Source organism: Sorex fumeus, unplaced genomic scaffold (assembly GCF_029834395.1).
Source record: "Sorex fumeus unplaced genomic scaffold, SorFum_2.1 ptg000008l, whole genome shotgun sequence".
NCBI classification, from domain to species: domain Eukaryota; kingdom Metazoa; phylum Chordata; class Mammalia; order Eulipotyphla; family Soricidae; genus Sorex; species Sorex fumeus.
Window position 1 is genome coordinate 10,954,073 of NW_026606065.1, and position 17,101 is coordinate 10,971,173.

Sequence of the window (17,101 nt, forward strand, 5' to 3'; positions counted from 1 at the left end):
GAAGAGGATGAGAAAAGGGAACACTGAGTTGGAAGAACGTTGGTATGTTAGAACGCTGTATGCATGAAACCCTGCTTCATTAGATCATTAACAGTATTGTAAATCTCAGTGCCTGAAGTTAGAACACAATAAAAAACAAAGATGGGCTTACAATTTTAAATAGCTGGGGAAAAAAATAAAGGAATATTTCATTACCCACGACAATTACATGAGCTCCGAATTCAGAGCCCAAGGGTCAACTGTGTGAGGACACAACCACACTTACTTGTTTGCTTATTCTAGGGATGCTTTCCTCCACAGAGGCAAAGCTGAGCATCTGCAATGAGACTGAAGGTCACAAAGCCAGTGTTGGCCATCTGACCCTCACAGAAAGCTTACTGACCCCAACAGTATGGGGCTCTTTTTAGGGAGACTCCCTCCTTCCTGCAGGGATAGAGACCTGGCTGAAGACCCATTCAAATCCCAATGGAACAGCTGTGAACGGAGACCTGGCCTCACGCCATAGCTCGTGCCTGAGAAAGATGCCTCAGGACTAATATCTGATGCTGTTATAACAGAGCAGCCATTTCCAAGTGTGAACTATGTTCTAAATGCCTTAGAAAACATTTGGGTGGGAGGATGGGGCAAGAAGAAAAAAAAATATTTTGTTTTGGGGACACATCCTGCTGTGCTTATTCCTGGATCACACCTAGTGGGGGTTCCTAGGGGCCTCAAAAGTGTTCAGGCAATGACCTTACCCTCTGTACTAGCTCTCTGGCCCCAGCGCTTTCTTTGAGAACCTCTATGTTTCCCAAAAATATACAGGAGCAATCTAGTTACTTCTTCCAAGTAATTTGTCCAAACAGGTGAGAAATCATCCCCCTTACTGTAATGCCAAGGTTGGGGTAGTCCCTGGACAAAACAGTTTAGGTCTTTTAGAATATAATCTGGGCAAGCAGCAAGCAAAAATGCTGCCAAGAAAGAATAGAATAGATTACAGGTCGGGCAAAAATGCACCCAGGAAAGAATGGGAGAGTGATATCGTGCTGAATAAATGGCCTGCCTGTCAGCTCACTGATGGCTACCCAGCTCACCCTAAAATTTGGACAGTCCTTGTGTCTTTGTCTCCTCATATGTTTGTCTGTCATGTCCCCTGTGATGACCTCCCTCTCCCTCTCCACCTGCCGACAACTACTGGACAGAGGTCGAAGGTACCAACGTAATTGGCATCAGTCACAAAAAAATCTGTCTATCCTCATGTGTGTATTTGGACATAGCGACTCTTCCATTTATTTTCAGACACTTCACTTTCTGAAGCGATAGCACAGCGGTAGGGCGTTCGCCTTACAAGCGGCCAACATGGCCGACCCGAGTTCGATTCCTCCGCCCCTCTCGGAGAGCCCGGCAAGCTACCGAGAGTATTCGATATGCCAGACACAGTAACAACAAAGTCTCCGATGGAAACGTTACTGGGCCCGCTCGAGCAAATCGACGATCAACGGGAGGGCCTTTACCTTTACCTTTTATCCATGTTGTTATTAACTCAAGCCGTTCGGTAGAGTTGTGGCAATCATAGATACCTCTGCAACCCAGTAGGCTCACTGGCAGTATTCATACCTCACTTCCCATGACTCAAGCCCAAATAACTGGTCTGCTGTATTCCAGCAAACACTGACTAGACCCGAAAACATCAATAGAGCACTCAAAGCAGCCCCGGCCATCAACTCAAGTGGGCACATAAAATGAAACTATACAAGGATCATAGGAACAAGAACTTCGGTGGCAACTGACATGTACCAATATTCTGGCATATATAATCCGGAAATATCTGGAGTTCTCAAAATAGCAAATGCCCATAGCACAGCTGTAGGGCGTTTGCCTTGCGTGCAGCCGGCCCAGCCGAGCCGGGTTCCATTCCTCTTCCCTCTCAGAGAGCCCGGCAAACTACCAAGAGTATCTCACCCGCACGGCAAAACCTGGCAAGCTACCCATGACGTATTCGATATGCCAAACACAGTAACAAGTCTCACGATAGAGACGTTACTGGGCCCGCTCGAGCAAATCGATGAATAATGGAAGGACCGTGATACCGTGATACCTGAGATGATATAACACATATTGCAGTAAGTTTTTAATTTATAATTTTAAGGATTTTCTGCCTCCTACATTCTCATAAATGTAACTTCCTTAACATTGCCCAAAAAGAAACTACCAAAAACTCTTACAAAACTTGCCTCCTGGTTTGTATCCATGTTCTCTTCTAGTCCGTTTTTCAGACTTAGATTCATGATTCATTTTTTCAGAACTAAGAACCACAGATCTGCACACTGCCTCCTTACTTGACTCCCTCCACCAAATCTTTAACTAACTTCACCCTAACCACTGTAAAAGAGGGAAGTCAAGCCATGGAATTTTCCTATTATAAAATAAGATCCTACTGGGGCTGGAGTGATAGCACAGCGGGTAGGGCGTTTGCCTTGCATGTGGCCAACCCGGAATCGATTCCCTGCATCCCATATGGTCCCCTGAGCACCGCCAGGAGTAACTCCTGAGTGCAGAGCCAGGAGTAACCCCTGTGAATCTCCAGGTATGACCCAAAAAGGAAAAAGGAAAAAAAAGTAAGATCCAACTATTAAAAAAGATCCGACAAGACCAGGAATCATGACCATTCCCTTTTCAAATTTTGCAACGACATTTCTGGTGCAGTGATGATCCTGTTAGCTCAGATCAAGAGATGATGCATTCCAATTCCATTTCTGAGTCTTGGCAACCATGACTAAAACACAGAACCTACCCTATTCATCTATTCATTCCCTCTCGCTTCAAGTATGAAGCCTGTAATCACCATCAATAGCCCCTTTCTCCTCTCTGCTCTCCTGTATTCCCTCTCCCACACTCTATCACAATTATCAGTCTTTTTGATCCCACAAAAAGGGACTCAGACTAGGGAAAATTCCTCCAGATCTTCATTTTCCCTTATAATGTACTACCTCCCTTTAAAGAGATCACCAGATCTGTACAATTTAGAGATTTGGGGGATAGGGGTGAACACTGAGCAATGCTGGGAGGAGGGTGTGGGAGACAGCAGGTGCTGAGTATTGAACCCAAATTGCCTACTCCAGCTCTCTGAACCATCTCACCAACCCCTAAACTTCAGAAGCAAGTAGGCAGACAACTATGCCTAAGCTTTCCTGATGCCAAATTTAGTTGTTACTCTTCATCCTAAATTTTATACCTCAAAAATATCTCTTTCCATTTTCATTCCTTATTTTTATTTTTTATTTACAGTGAAGGGAAAAGAGTCTCCTGCCCCCATGCCTGACTGTCCTCACCGGGGCCCCTTGGAGGGGGAGGGTTGAGTTTCCCTTTCCACCCCGAGCAGAGCCCCAGCAGCCAGCCGAAGACCTCCAGAACCAGCCACAACCATGCTGAGACCACTCTCCACACACATGAAGGTACTGGCAGAGGAACAAAGGCATGCGGGTCCCGGGGCTGAGATCTCCAACCCTGCTTGGATTGGGGCTCAGCATCCTCCACCCAGATCCTCCATCTTCCAGTAGGCAGGGGTCACACCCACAAACTGCCCCCCTCCCCGTCCCCCCTCTCCTCAGCGCTGTGTAATCCCATCAACGGCCAAGACCCAGAGACTACAAAACCCAGCTCCCAGAAGCATATGGCCGCATTTGCGGCCGCAGGACATCTTATTATCTCATTCTTGCTTTGGACAACCTGGCAGGCTACCGAATGTAACCTGCCCACACAGCAGAGTCTGGCAAACTCCCCGTGGCATACCCAATATGCCAAATACCAGTAACAATGATGGGTCTCATTCTCCTAACCCTGAAAGAGCCTTGAATGTGGCACTTTTTAAAATCTCAGGGCTAGGGCGAAGGAGCCCTGAGGTTACTACTGGTGCCCGCTCGAGGCAATGACGAACAACAGGATGATCGTGACAGAAAAGTGTAGATGGGTTCTTAGAGCTAACACAACACAACCACCTGAGATGCACTGCATCTGACCCTACCCTTTCCTCCCACCAAAAAGCCCTCTTCCAGCCTTTCTGCAGCCAGCATGCCTGCCACTCGACAGAACCTTAACAGCCACCTCTCTCCCTCTAACCAACAAACGCCTACAGAGAGTGCTTTACACTTTCTCCTTTCCCTTCCTCAATATCCATTCATTACTTAACACTTGACTTTGGCCCCAAATTCCCAACTTGAAAACCATCAGCATGAGGGTTACCAAGACTCTTCCATCTGCTCTCATCTTTCATACTCTGGCCATCGGGGACACTCGGTATTATCCAGAGCTTCCTTCCTAGAACCCTTTTCTCCCTTGTCCCCAGAACTATCTCACCATCTTCTAGTTTCCCCGCCCCTGCTAGCTAATGCTTCCTCCCACAAATTTATTTCCTACCCCGAAGCTTCTGTACTGGAGCTTGTAACTTCCACAAGCTTGTGCATCTACAATCTTTTCACGGAGACTCCAAATAACTCAATGGAAATGATGCTTCAAATGTTCTCCCTAGCCACAATTTCAAAACTCAGTGTGAGCCCTCTCTTCTTAAATGCCTCCCCAAACTGACACCTAGGGCAGAAAGTAACAGCTCCTCTACAAGCACACTCAGAAGGAAAACAGCCTCTCTCCTCCCAGGAGTCACTCCCAGCCATGCCCGCTCACACCCTTCTCTCCTCCAGTCCCTGAAGAAGTAACTGCTCCCTCTAAATGCCAAATACGGCAGCAAAGGAGCAACCTTTATAAATGGACAGTTGTCTCACTCTGGAAGCAAAAGACATTATGACCAGGCAGTCACACCCAGCAGCACAACTTTGAAGCCACATTTGTGTATCTGTTCGTTTGAATATACAAACAAGTAACGAACCCCCTACAGTCTGTCTTTATTTCGACTATGACCAACTATTCTTGTGAGATTTCTGAACCTCTTCAGGGCCTTTTTTTTTTAAATAAATTCTATTTTATGTTTAAGCAAATTTTTGTTCTAAAATAAATCCATAAAGCAAAAAATAAAATAAAATAAAATAAAATGAATCCATTTTAAATAAATTCTAAATAAATTTTAAATAAGTTCTTTAAATGAATCACCGTGAAGTACAGTCACAGACTTACAAACTTTCGCGCTGATGTTTCAGTCATACAAAGATCGAGTACCCATCCTTCTCCCCAGTGCCCATTCTCCACCACCAATGATCCCAGCATCCCTCCCAACCCCCCACCCCCCAGGGCCTTTCTTCTTTATTCCGTACCCACACATTCAATGACAGATCATATACACAGCAAATAACAACCAGTAAGTAACATAGTGATGGGGGGAGGGGACTCCCCCTCCCCACCATGGTAGTTAGGGAAACAACTCCTGCAGAGGACTTTGATGGCAAGGCCCTCTTAAGAACACATGGGCTCAAACAGTGAGCCGGCCCAAATTCCTCCAGGATCTGATTTCTGTTTCCACCACAGCCCTCCCGTGAGTCACGGGGACAGTGACTCAGAGTTAGAAGAGGGGTTAGAAGCACATGTCTCACTTGGAAAAGTCTGTACGTTCCTGCTCAGCTTCACTCCGTCCCTGATTCATAATCAAACCCCAAGACAAGTTTCTCCCCTGCTGAAAATGAAAACCAATCCCCAGGGCTGAAGGGTTTGAAGGGTTGCTGGGGCGACCAATGAGACATCGGGGAGGGGAGTTCTCTGGAAGCAGCCGTGACTCATGCTGGACTTGCCAAGGCATGCCGCTCCCTCTCCGATTTTCCAGGACTCCGTGGCCATCCATCTGTGAGATACTAATGAGCTCTTCATTCTAATGAATCTAAGAATCATGGGTGGTAGTGGCTAAAAATAAAATGGCAATTTCTATACTTAACGTATGTCTTGAGGGTATGGATGAATTTGCACTTCTAATCAGTTTGACTTCCATTTTAAAAACACAGCAACATAATTTGGCTTGACAAAAATCTGTGATGGTCCTCACACCGCCCCTGATGGAGAACCCTAAGTGTATAAAAAGCAACTCTACCCTACCTCAACCTGGGGGGTGGGGGGGGGAAACCTTGCACAAATATGCATATGCAGGTTTTAAAAGGCCCTTAGAGAGCTCAGATAGAGAAGGGAGCACCAAATAAAGGGTGTTAGGAGGATCCTCCCAGGATGGGAGAAGCATGCTGAAAGTAGACTATAGACCAAACATGATTGCCACCCATTGCCTCTTTTGCAAACCACAACATCCAATAGGAGAGAGAGAACAAAAGGGAATGCCCTGCCACAGAGGCAGGATGGGATGGGGGGATGGTTGGTGGGAGGGATACTGGGACCCGTGGTGGTGGAAAATGGGCACTGGTAGAGGGATGGGTACTTGATCATTGTATAACTGAAACCCAAGCACAAAAATCTGTAAGTCTATAACTGTACCTCATGGTGTTTCACTAATAATAAAATTTTTAAAAAGGCCCTTAGGAAAGTCGTGTTTTGTTTACAGCAGAATATGGTTTTGTTTTGTTTTTTTTCTTTTTGGGTTACATCCGGCAATGCTCAGGGATTATTCCTGGCTCATGCACTCAGAAATTACTCCTGGTGGTGCTCGGGGACCATACGGATGCTGGAAATCAAAGCTGGGTCGGCTGCATGCAAGGCAAATGCCCTACCCACTGTGCTATCACTCCAGTCCCAGAATAAAATTTTTTTAAAGTGCTAATATAGCCTAAGTCTTACACAGTTCTCCATAGCAGGAAAGTTTAACAGAGTAAAATGGCAATAGTCCTGGGGAGAAAATGCAGGGACCGTGAGACTGGAGGGATAGTGTAACAGCTAAGTCAATTCCTATTCCTGGTACCACATATGGTCCCCCAGGTCTCACCAGCTGTGATCATTGAGTGTAAAGCTCTGAGCACCCACCGCCAGATGTGGATCAAAAAAAGAAAAGAAAATTTAGGGAACTGTAATATGTTTCCTGCTGTGCAACCAAGCAAGTGATTCACCTGGGATAAATCAACACACACCACCCCTCAGTGCCCTGAGGGGGGACAAAACTGGCTTGTCCCTAAAGTCTCTTTCAGCTCAAAATTCCATGAAACTCAGAGTAAATGAAGAAGAGAGCTTGCATTGCTTTTGCCATGCTTTGCATCTGACTAGATTTCTTTTTTTTTTTATTGTTGTTGTTTAGGATCTTGGAAAAAAATTTAAGTTTTCTATCCTTTTTGTAGTGCAGGTAACATGGTTAAGATTTGAGTTTTGACGTACACAGTTACTGCCCCTCAGCCTCAGCCAAGGGCCGAAAACCCTTGACCACTGTTCTTTTTTTTATACTTGCAGTCTTTTTTATACTTGCAAGTATAAAGAAAGAACCCCCATGCCCACCACCAGAGTGCCAGGATCCTTCCAGCATTATCCCAAGGTCCCCCACAATCTCAGACAAACGTTCTAGTGACCATGTCTCAGGGTTGTTTCCCCAGGGAACTGTCTAATCCATGGCCTGGGTGAATTCAGTTAGGACAAAATAAAATCTACTAAACGTCCACAAGCACACGTGAAAAAGATTTTAGAGGGTCGTGACTTTTGAGTTCACACTGTAGTAATCTCTCAACGTAATAAAATAGTTCACGCTTTTCCTGAGCAGTAGGAAAACCTTCCAGTTTAGAGCCAACCAACCCAAGTGCAAACAGTTTTAACATTTACTATGCTAACTCAGGAAAAGTCATGGTTCTCTCTCGGCTTCAGTTTTCCTCGTCTCTAACATGAAGATAATCACAGCTTCCTCGCAGGGTCATCGCCGTTAAATACTGTGCATCTAGTCCATGAGGAAACAATATTTCGCATAGTAAATCCCTTCCCATTCCTGCCTAGTCGTGAGTTCACAGAACCTTTCACTGAATCCCAAAGGGATGGTTGGCAATGACCACTGACATGATTGCTGCTATTCTCTTTTAATAATGAGACATCATGTTCGTGAATAATTCATACGTGGTAAGTGCGGTAAGCAGATTACCTCACTTAATAACAATAACATATAATCATATAAGGCAGGAACCACTATTCATCAGATAATAACACTGAAGCCTGTGGAGATGGTGACTGTTCACAGTCACAGAACCATGGAAGAGAAGGACAACGAATATCTGACCTCTAAGCACACACACACACTTTGTCATTACATTCTAGTTCTTTACAGTTGAGACCACCTGCCTATTCAGCTATACGACACACAACTGCAAAGACACATGAGTTTAGAGCCCACGCCCTTTAAAGACCATTCTCACGGACCTACAAGTTCAGACTAAGTTCCACTGGCAGAGCTGCCTGTGAAAACCTGCCCAGGAGATCTGCCCACACACTAACTAATTAATCTGCCTTCAAAAAAAGCTACAGGACTGATTTTGATCTCTAGGTCATGAAATATATGTTCAGGAGTTGTGTTTCCTCTGAAAACCTATCCAAACTGAATTGGATCCTTTCTTCCCCCAGCTATTGAAGAAACTTAATTATTGACTGCCCATACTTACTGGTTCAAGATGTACACAGTTACAAAGGTAGCTCAGTGGTAGAGGGTATACTTTTCCTGTATGACACCCTGAGTTGGATACCCAGCAGGAAGGAAGGAAGGAAGGGAGGGAGGGAGGGAGGGAGGGAGGGAGGGAGAAAGAGGGAGGGAGGGAGGGAAGGAGGGAGGGAAGGAGGGAGGGAGGGAGGGAGGGAGGGAGGAAAACAATCAAGGACAAATTTAAGATATCCAAAAGAATTCACCTATTCTGTGGGATTAACAGATGAAAAACACAGTTGTCATTTATGATCGGTGAGTTGGAATTTTATTTTGTTTGCTTACTGTTCGCTTCATACAGTACCAGGGACAGAACACAGAGCTGCACACACACAAGGCACATACTCCGCCACTGAGCTACATCCTGGCCTGAATTCAATCGTTCTTCAGTGTTTTCCCTTGATTTAACATCAAACTCAAAGGCATTATCACAGTTAAGAAAGATAAGAGCAGAGAAGAGATAGGGAGACAGACTTCACTCAACGGTATAATCTGACTTGATTACAAATGCCCACGGTTGTTCAGTCTTCTCCCATCCAATTACTATCTACTGCCCTTTCAGTAGGTCGAGGCAAGGGTGTTCTACGTAAACCCACTGTTTATAGGAATGATAGTAAGGACTAGGAGTACGTCAGCAGTAGAGCACTGGCCTGTTAACATGCACAGGTCTGCTTTTAATCCCCAGACCACAGGGAAGAATAGAAAGGGAGAGAGAGAGAGAGAGAGAGAGAGAGAGAGAGAGAGAGAGAGAGAGAGAGAGAGAGAGAAAGAGAGAGAGAGAGAGAGAGAGAGAGAGAAAAGAAAATTTCCATTTGCAAATTTGCAACAAAATAAAAGCTCTGTGGAGGGCTGGAGCAATAGCACAGCAGGTGGGGCATTTGCCTTTCACATGGCTGACCCGGGTTCAAATCCCAGCATCCCAGATGGTCCCCCAAGCACCGCCAGGAGTAACTCCTGAGTGCAGAGCCAGGAGTAACCCCTGTGCATCGCTGGGTGTGACCCAAAAAGCAATAAATAAATAAATAGAAGCTTTGTGGAATTACACAAAGTGAAAAAAGACGGGAAAAGATAGATATCAGATAATTTCACCCTTGTGTGAAATCCGAAGTTATAAAATCAGGAACATACAAGACACAAACCAGTGAACATGGGTATTAGAACTAAGGTTACCTGAGGAGAAGGGGAGGAAAATAATGCTGGGGGGAGAGGAACAGGGAAAAAAAAGAAGAAGAAAAAAAAAAACTTGTCTCTGCCTATGTTATTCAGTTCACACACAAGATTAAAGTCAATAAAAAATGAGTTTTCTAGTGGTAAAAAATGAATCGTTAATTCAACTAACTAATACAGGCAATGCTGCTATTCTAAAAGGTAGAAATACGAAGAATTTTTTTTCCTTTTCTGTCAAATATCATTTCCATAAAGACAAACCTTAATTTTTCCTGTATTCATTCCTGTGTATTCTTCAGGGACCAGGGAGAAAATATTAAGGGTGAGGTACTTGCTTTGTATGTAGTTGATCCCTGTTTGTTTTGTTTTGTTTTGTTTTGTTTTGTTTTGTTGGGGGGTGGGAGAAAAAAGGCACACTCAGCAGTGCTAAGAACTTACTCCTGGCTCTGCTCTCTGGGATCACTCCTGGAAGTGCTCAGGGGACCATTTGGGGTTCCAGGGATCAAACCTGGGTAGGCTGTGTGCAAGACAAATGACCTACCCATCATACCATCGCTCTGGCCCCGCAGATGACCCTGTTTGATCTTTGGAACCACACATTATCCCCCACCGAGAGTGATCCCTGAGCACAAGCCAGGTGGAACCCTCTGAGAATCACCAGGTGTAGCCTAAATTCCACGCTACCCGCCCCCCACAAAAAAATATAATCTGGAACTCATATCCTTAGCTGTTAGCATTGCTAAGACATGTGAATCTGGGCATGCATTCTAGTGATGGTGAACTTTGCCCTCTCCCTAGGATTTCTATGATCAGGGGGTTACTATCAGGGTTCAGTAAAAGTCCTCTCCTTCCCAACTGTGCTAGAGCATAAACTTCCATTAAAACCAACATTTTCAGGGCCTGGAGCGATAGCACAGCGGGTAGGGCGTTTGCCTTGCACGCGGCTGACCCAGATTCGATTCCCAGCATCCCACATGGTCCCCCAAGCACCGCCAGGAGTGATTCCTGAGTGTATGAACCAGGAGTAACTTCTGTGCATCGCCAGGTGTGACCCAAAAAAATAAAAATATAAATAAAACCAACATTTTCAGCACCAGAGTGATTTGCCTTGCATACAATCAACCTGGGCACCCCAATGATCCCCTGAGCAGCACCAGGAGTGATTTCTGAGTCCTCCTACTAGGTGTGACCCAAAAGAAAAAAAAACCCACAATTTCTTGCAGCCTCTCATATAAAAGTCGTGAATTAATCTAACCTAAAATCGTGTGATTTGTGTCACTGTACAAGGAAAGAGGTGAATCCCAGGAAGATCCAGACCTCCCTGATTTATCTACAAGTCCTTCTTTATCTACAGATGCTTACAACTGGAGGAGTCCGATAAAGCAAAGGATGTGAAGACAAGGAGGGAAAATGTCTTGATTGCTTCAGTCCTAACATTACAGGAAGCATCTGCTCTGAGAACAATAACTCTCGGGCTCTGAAAGAGAGGAACATTCTCGTTTGAAGAAGGGAGAGTGCTCTCAACAAAGTCCACTTCAACGAAACTAACTGTACTGAACAGTCCAAAACAATCCCTGAAAAAGTAGGCTGTTTTTTTCTTTTTCAAAGACCCATTCTATTCCCAGATCAGTGTCCAAACCAGGCTCAAACTTTTTAGCCTTCCCAGGGGATTAAGACATTCTCCTCCAGAAGAAAATCTAAGAATGAAATTTAAGAGAAAGAGAGAGGCCACAGTAACACACTATGCACACACACACACACCTGCAGTGTTAGTATTATGTACAGGAAAGAAAAAGAAGGCTGCAGAAAAGACAACACAGAAGATATTCTTGAGTAAGAGTACGTAAACCTCTAAGCAAAACCCAAATATTTATCAATACCACCCATGTTATTTGCAGCTCTGTGCTACAATAAAACTACCAGAGTAGCGGAACCAAAACGGTAACACTAGCAAATAACCTGCCTCAGTATTACCTGCTGTGATTTACTATTTCAATATTCCCTTTAGCCACTGTCAGAAAACCAAATTGCTTTCCTTTTCACAAATAGTAGTTCAATAATGAAAGTAGAAATCTGGGCAGGGGTGTGGCACAGAGTCAAAAGCTCATACCTTGAGGTCAAAGCAATAGCATGATGGGTAGGGAGCTTGTTTATATATATGCAAATTGGGTTGAATCTCGGCACCCCATAATGGTCCCCAGGACCCCATTAGAGCTCAGAGCCAGGAGTAAGACCCAGGCAGCCAAGGGTGGTCACCCCACCACCACCACCACCAAAAAAGTGCATGCAAGAGAACAGGATTCAACTCCCAGCACAGAGGAAGGAAGGAAGTGAGGGAGGAAGGGAGGAAGGAAGGAAGACCTACAATCTATTTTTTCTTTTTTTTCCCTCCTACCTCCTTCTTTTTTTTAACTTTTTTAAATCAGATCACTGAGCTAGACCCTTACAAAGATGTCCATGATTAGGTTTCAGTCATACGGTGTTCCAACACCCATCCCTCCACCAGTGGACATTTCCTAGCACCAATAGCCTCAGTTTCCCTCCCACCCCACCTCCCCCAACCTACCTTTATGGCACTTTCTCTCTCTCTCCCTCCTCTCTCCCTCTCCATCTCCCCCCTCCCCCCATCTGCATCAAAAAGCACAATGCCTATTTTGGGGGCACTGTGGTTAGCAATACACATACTGAAACTCAGATACTCTTTCTCACTATTACTGTTGTTTACTGATTGCCTAATAGGAGTTAGAGACGTATTTCCCACATTTTTATCTTTTATAACAAAGTCTATGTGGGATCTTAAGCAATGAGTCAGGAGTAGCCCCTGGGCACTGCTGAGTGAACCCCACCCCACCCCCTCACCCTACACCCCCAACACACACACACCCAAAATAAGAGGCCAGGGAGAGAGCTCCCAGGACCTAGGGAAGCTGTTTCCTTGGGAGGCCCAGATGCCAGCACCAGGTGAATGGCCCCGAGCATCCCAGGAGCAACTTCTAAGCAGAGAGCTGGGACTAGCCCCTGAGCACTGCCAAGATGACCAAAAATCCCTAAATAAGTAAGCAAATTTCACTGTCCTCCCGTTGTTCATCGATTTGCTCGAGCGGGCACCAGTAAGTCTTCACTGTGAGAATTGTTGTTAATGTTTTTGGCATATCGAATATGCCACGGGAAGCTTGCCAGGCTTTGCCATGAGGTCAGGATATTCTCAGTAGCTTGCCTGGCTCTCCCAGACGGACGGAGGAATCGAACCCGGGTCGGCCACATGCAAGGCAAACGCCCTACCCGCTGTGCTATCTCTCCGCTAAGTAAGCAAGTTCTCTGCTAAGTAAAGAAATTAATTAGTAAATAAAATAATAAATTTTTTATTATAATCAAAAGCATTGAAGTACTTATATTTACCTCTTGCCCAAGGCCAAGCACATAGAAAAGCAGCAGAGTCCTCTACTTGCATGTGTGCGGCCCTCGGTTTCGGCAAAATAAATAACATATATCCCCCAAAAATAAATCAACATCTATCCCCCAAATTATTTTTTTCCTTAGCATCAAAAACAAAGGCATTCATTGGCCTGTTTAATTCTGGAGCAGGACAGGTCCCAAACTTGAAACCAGATACCTGGATTCTTTTACAAATGGCTCTTGTTTTTACACTAATTTTTTTTCTTCTTTCTTTTTCTTTCTTTCTTTTTCTCTTGCTATCTGTTAATTTAAAAATTAAGAAATAGAGACTGGAGAGATACTTAGTATAGGAATTAGGGCACTTGCCTTGCATGCAACAGACCCAGGTTCGATCCCCAACACCAGAAATGGTTCTGAGAACTGCAGGAGTGATGTCTGAGTATGGTAGACCCAAGAGTAAGCCCCAAGCACTTCCAGGTGTGGTCTCCAAAAATCATGAAATATTTCACAAAACCGGGTCTTGACAATTATGTAGCTTTTCTTTTTCTTTCCCCTGAGTTTATTTAGTAAAATCATCACAACTAATAAATACAACTGGTGTCAGACTTCTATCTCTTCCCATTTCTCTCTTGGGGCACACACTAGCCTCCACTTCTCAGCCTTTTTCGCAGTCAACTGAGGCCCCAGAAGAATGAGCAGAAATGATGAGCCACTTGTAGACTTAGCCTATGTGAGAAATTCCAGGCTCTTCCCTGCAGACTTAGAAAACACTTGACCATATTGTCACAAATTAGAAAGTGTCCAGATCTCTAAATCTGCACACGAAAAAGCACCCAGAAAGACTGTTTTGAACTTCACATACAAGAATTTAAAATGTAGGGGCTGGAGTGATAGCACAGCGGGTAGGGCGTTTGCCTTGCACGTGGCCGACCAGGGTTCTATTCCCAGCATCTCATATGGTCCCCCGAGCACTGCCAGGAGTAATTCCTGAGTGCATGAGCCAGGAGTAACCCCTGTGCATCACTGGGTGTGACCCAAAAAGCACTGTAGCTCTGCAGCACAGTCCTCCCGTTGTTTATCAATTTGCTCGAGTGGGCCCAGTAACGTCTCCATTGTGAGATGTGTTGTTACTGCTTTTGGCATACCGAATACATCAAGGGTAGCTTGATAGGCTTTGCCATGCGGGCAAGATACTCTCAGTAGCTTGCCAGGCTCTCTGAGAGAGGCAAAGGAATCAAACCCGGGTCTACCCAAAGGTAAAGGTAAAGGTAAAGGTAAAGGTAAAGGTAAAGGTAAAGGCCCTCCCGTTGATCGTCAATTTGCTCGAGCGGGCCCAGTAACGTCTCCATTGGAGACTTTGTTGTTACTGTGTCTGGCATAACGAATACCCAAAAAAGCAAAAAAAAAATAAAAAATAAAAAATATATTGGCATGGGGGGGGTGAGAGGGGGGCCCGGGGTGGGGGGCCGAACTGGACGGCTTGCCTTGCACGAGGCTGACCTGGGCATCCCATAGGTCACCCAAGCACCAGAGCATTGCCTGGTGTAACCCAAAAAATACATAACAAAATAAAGTGTACTTGGGCCCGAGAGATAGTACACTGCATTAAGGCACTTGCCTTGCAGACAATTGGCTCAGGTTCAATCCCCAGCACGATGATGGAATGATGATGCCTGAGCTCGGCCAGGGGTAAGCCCTGAACGCAGCTGGGTGTGGCCCAAAAGTGAACCGAAAGATTAATAAAGAATAAAAGTGTACTAAATAAACTACTGCAAAACTAAAGTTTCTCTCTCATTCTACCTGTCCCCTGGTTTAATTTGCATGCTCCAAGTACAGGGCACGACATCATGCTGTTTCTCATACCTTTTTCAAAGACCCCTTCTGCTTCCAGCACGGAGACTGAGAGGTTGTTGGCTTTCCTGAGCACCTCCGCCTTCACAGTGACCTGTGGGGGGCTGTGTTCCAGAAGCTCTACCCCGACTGTCACATTTCCTCCAGGCCGGATGATCCCAGGTGCTGTCACCAGAAACTGGGGCCTGTGGAGTTTCCAACAAGAGAAAAAGCAGATTTCTCATTTTTTTCTTTTCCTTAAAACAGATTTCTTCTCCTCCCATCTCCATTCTCTTGCGATGCGCAGATTTCATGGACAGTCAACATACTGTGACAACGGCAATTGTTCTCATTAATCTCACCCCCTAAAGCAGTGGCATGGAAATGCCATTGGAACAACAATGCACATGAACCGAGTTGAATATCCTTCCTGTACCCCTAGTGAAGGGCCGTGTCATTATGTCCATTTTATAAACCACGGGGTCCAGAAAGGGTGTAAGTGGTTTATAGTGGAGCAAGCAGAAGTTATCAGCAAAATATAAGGCACGAGCCTCTCTACTCAGAGGTCTTTATCATAACGTGGTGATCTTCTTAAAATACACACACACACACAAAAGCCCGCATGCTTCCTGTTTCTTATTCAAACGTTCCCATCTGAGCATTCGTCCAACAAAGCGTTATCAAATCAGCATCACTGTTGGAAACACAACCTCTGCAATTCATCTCCTAGTGGTAACGGGTCCCAGTCAGGCAGAGCCCTAATAGTGCGTGTCCTCTGCCCCCCCCCCCCCCAGGAGAGCTCGGGGTTCAGCTGCAGAATCCTCTAGGAGCGAGGGCGGCACTTTTGTCTGCCTTGGCTGTGCCCGATTTCTCCTCCTCCCTAGGCTGCCTGCACCTGAACCACTTAGAGGGCAGGCTGGGATTCACGCTCCAAGGCCAAAGTCGAGGTGAACACTTTTTTTTTTTTAATCACACGTCTATGAGAAGGAAGGAGCACGTTAGGCGGGAGCAAAACAGTTGAGAAAAGAGCGCAGGCAACGTGGACTGAAAGTTGAAAACCTGGGGCTGGAGTGATAGCACAGCGGGTAGAGCGTTTGCCTTGCACGCAGCTGACCCGGGTTCGATTCCCAGCATCCCATAGGGTCCCCCGAGCACCGCCAGGAGTGATTCATGAACGCATGAGCCAGGAATAACCCCTGTGCATCGCCGGGTGTGACCCAAAAAGCAAATAAAAAAAAAAGAAAAAGAAAAGAAAGTTGAAAACCACAGCTAATCTGGAAAAAAAAAAAAAGACACGGTCGGAGGCGCGCCCTGAAGATTGCGCTGGGCCGTGACAGTAAGTGGCCACGCAGAAAAAACCAACTCGAGGACACCTCTGGCCGAGGCTCCCGGCCTCGTAGGGACCCTCCAGCCCTGGGCGCCACATCCCCTCCCCACAATCCCCGCCCGGGCCCGGCGCGACCAGGTGGCCCGACGCGCGCGCTCCAACCCCGCGCGCGCGCCCGCCACGCGCGCCCTCACCACGCGCGCGCCCGCCACGCGCGCGCCCGCACTCCTACCCCGGGGCCGCGGCCAGCGCTGCACTGCACAGGCAGAGGAGGTGGGCGGCGGGCAGCAGCAGGGGCAGCAGCGGCTGCTGCAGTGGGCTCTGCATCTCGGCGGCGTCTGCCTGGCGAGCCCGTCCGGTGCAGGAGAAACGCGGGCACGGCGGGGTGGGGCTCTCCACCGCCTCCCAAACTTTTTTTTTTTTTTTTTTTGTCCCCTCCTCCCTGCCTCCTCGAGTTTAGCAATCCGAAATGGGCGCGCCTCGCCGCCCAGTGGGAGATCGAAATTGAGACGGGACGGGCTGGCTCCACCCTCCCGACTCGCATCACCAGGGCGCTTCTTGCTCCTCCTGCAAACGGGTGGGGGGGGCGGGGGGGGGGGGAGGAGGGAAATCCAAAGATTGTGGGGGGGGGGGGCGGGATCCCAAAGCCAACAACCCACCCTCCCCCGCCCACCCCACCCATCGCGGTCCGTGCAACCCTGCTTGGCTTCCCGGAGGAGACCCGGGGCGCCCACCCCAGCCCACCGGATTCCTGGGGACTGTTTACACTCGCTCGCTCCCGGCGGATGCCCAAGAGTGAACAAACAGGCCGATCCTTGTAGGAGAATTTCATAGCAGCAATGTGACGTGGGGGGGGGGGG

General features: G+C 46.6%; 1 protein-coding gene across 1 annotated transcript in view; it reads right to left on the reverse strand.

Moving 5' to 3' along the window:
• CD109 (CD109 molecule) overlaps positions 1 to 16,568 on the reverse strand; it is a 177,358-nt gene extending 160,790 nt beyond the window's left edge. The window contains exons 1-2 of the mRNA XM_056109953.1: positions 16,474 to 16,568; positions 14,948 to 15,120 (exon numbers count right to left, since the gene is read on the reverse strand). Coding sequence (XP_055965928.1) covers positions 14,948 to 15,120; positions 16,474 to 16,568 — 268 coding nt within the window. The remainder of the gene's footprint in view (positions 1 to 14,947; positions 15,121 to 16,473) is intronic.
• Positions 16,569 to 17,101: the final 533 nt, after the last annotated feature.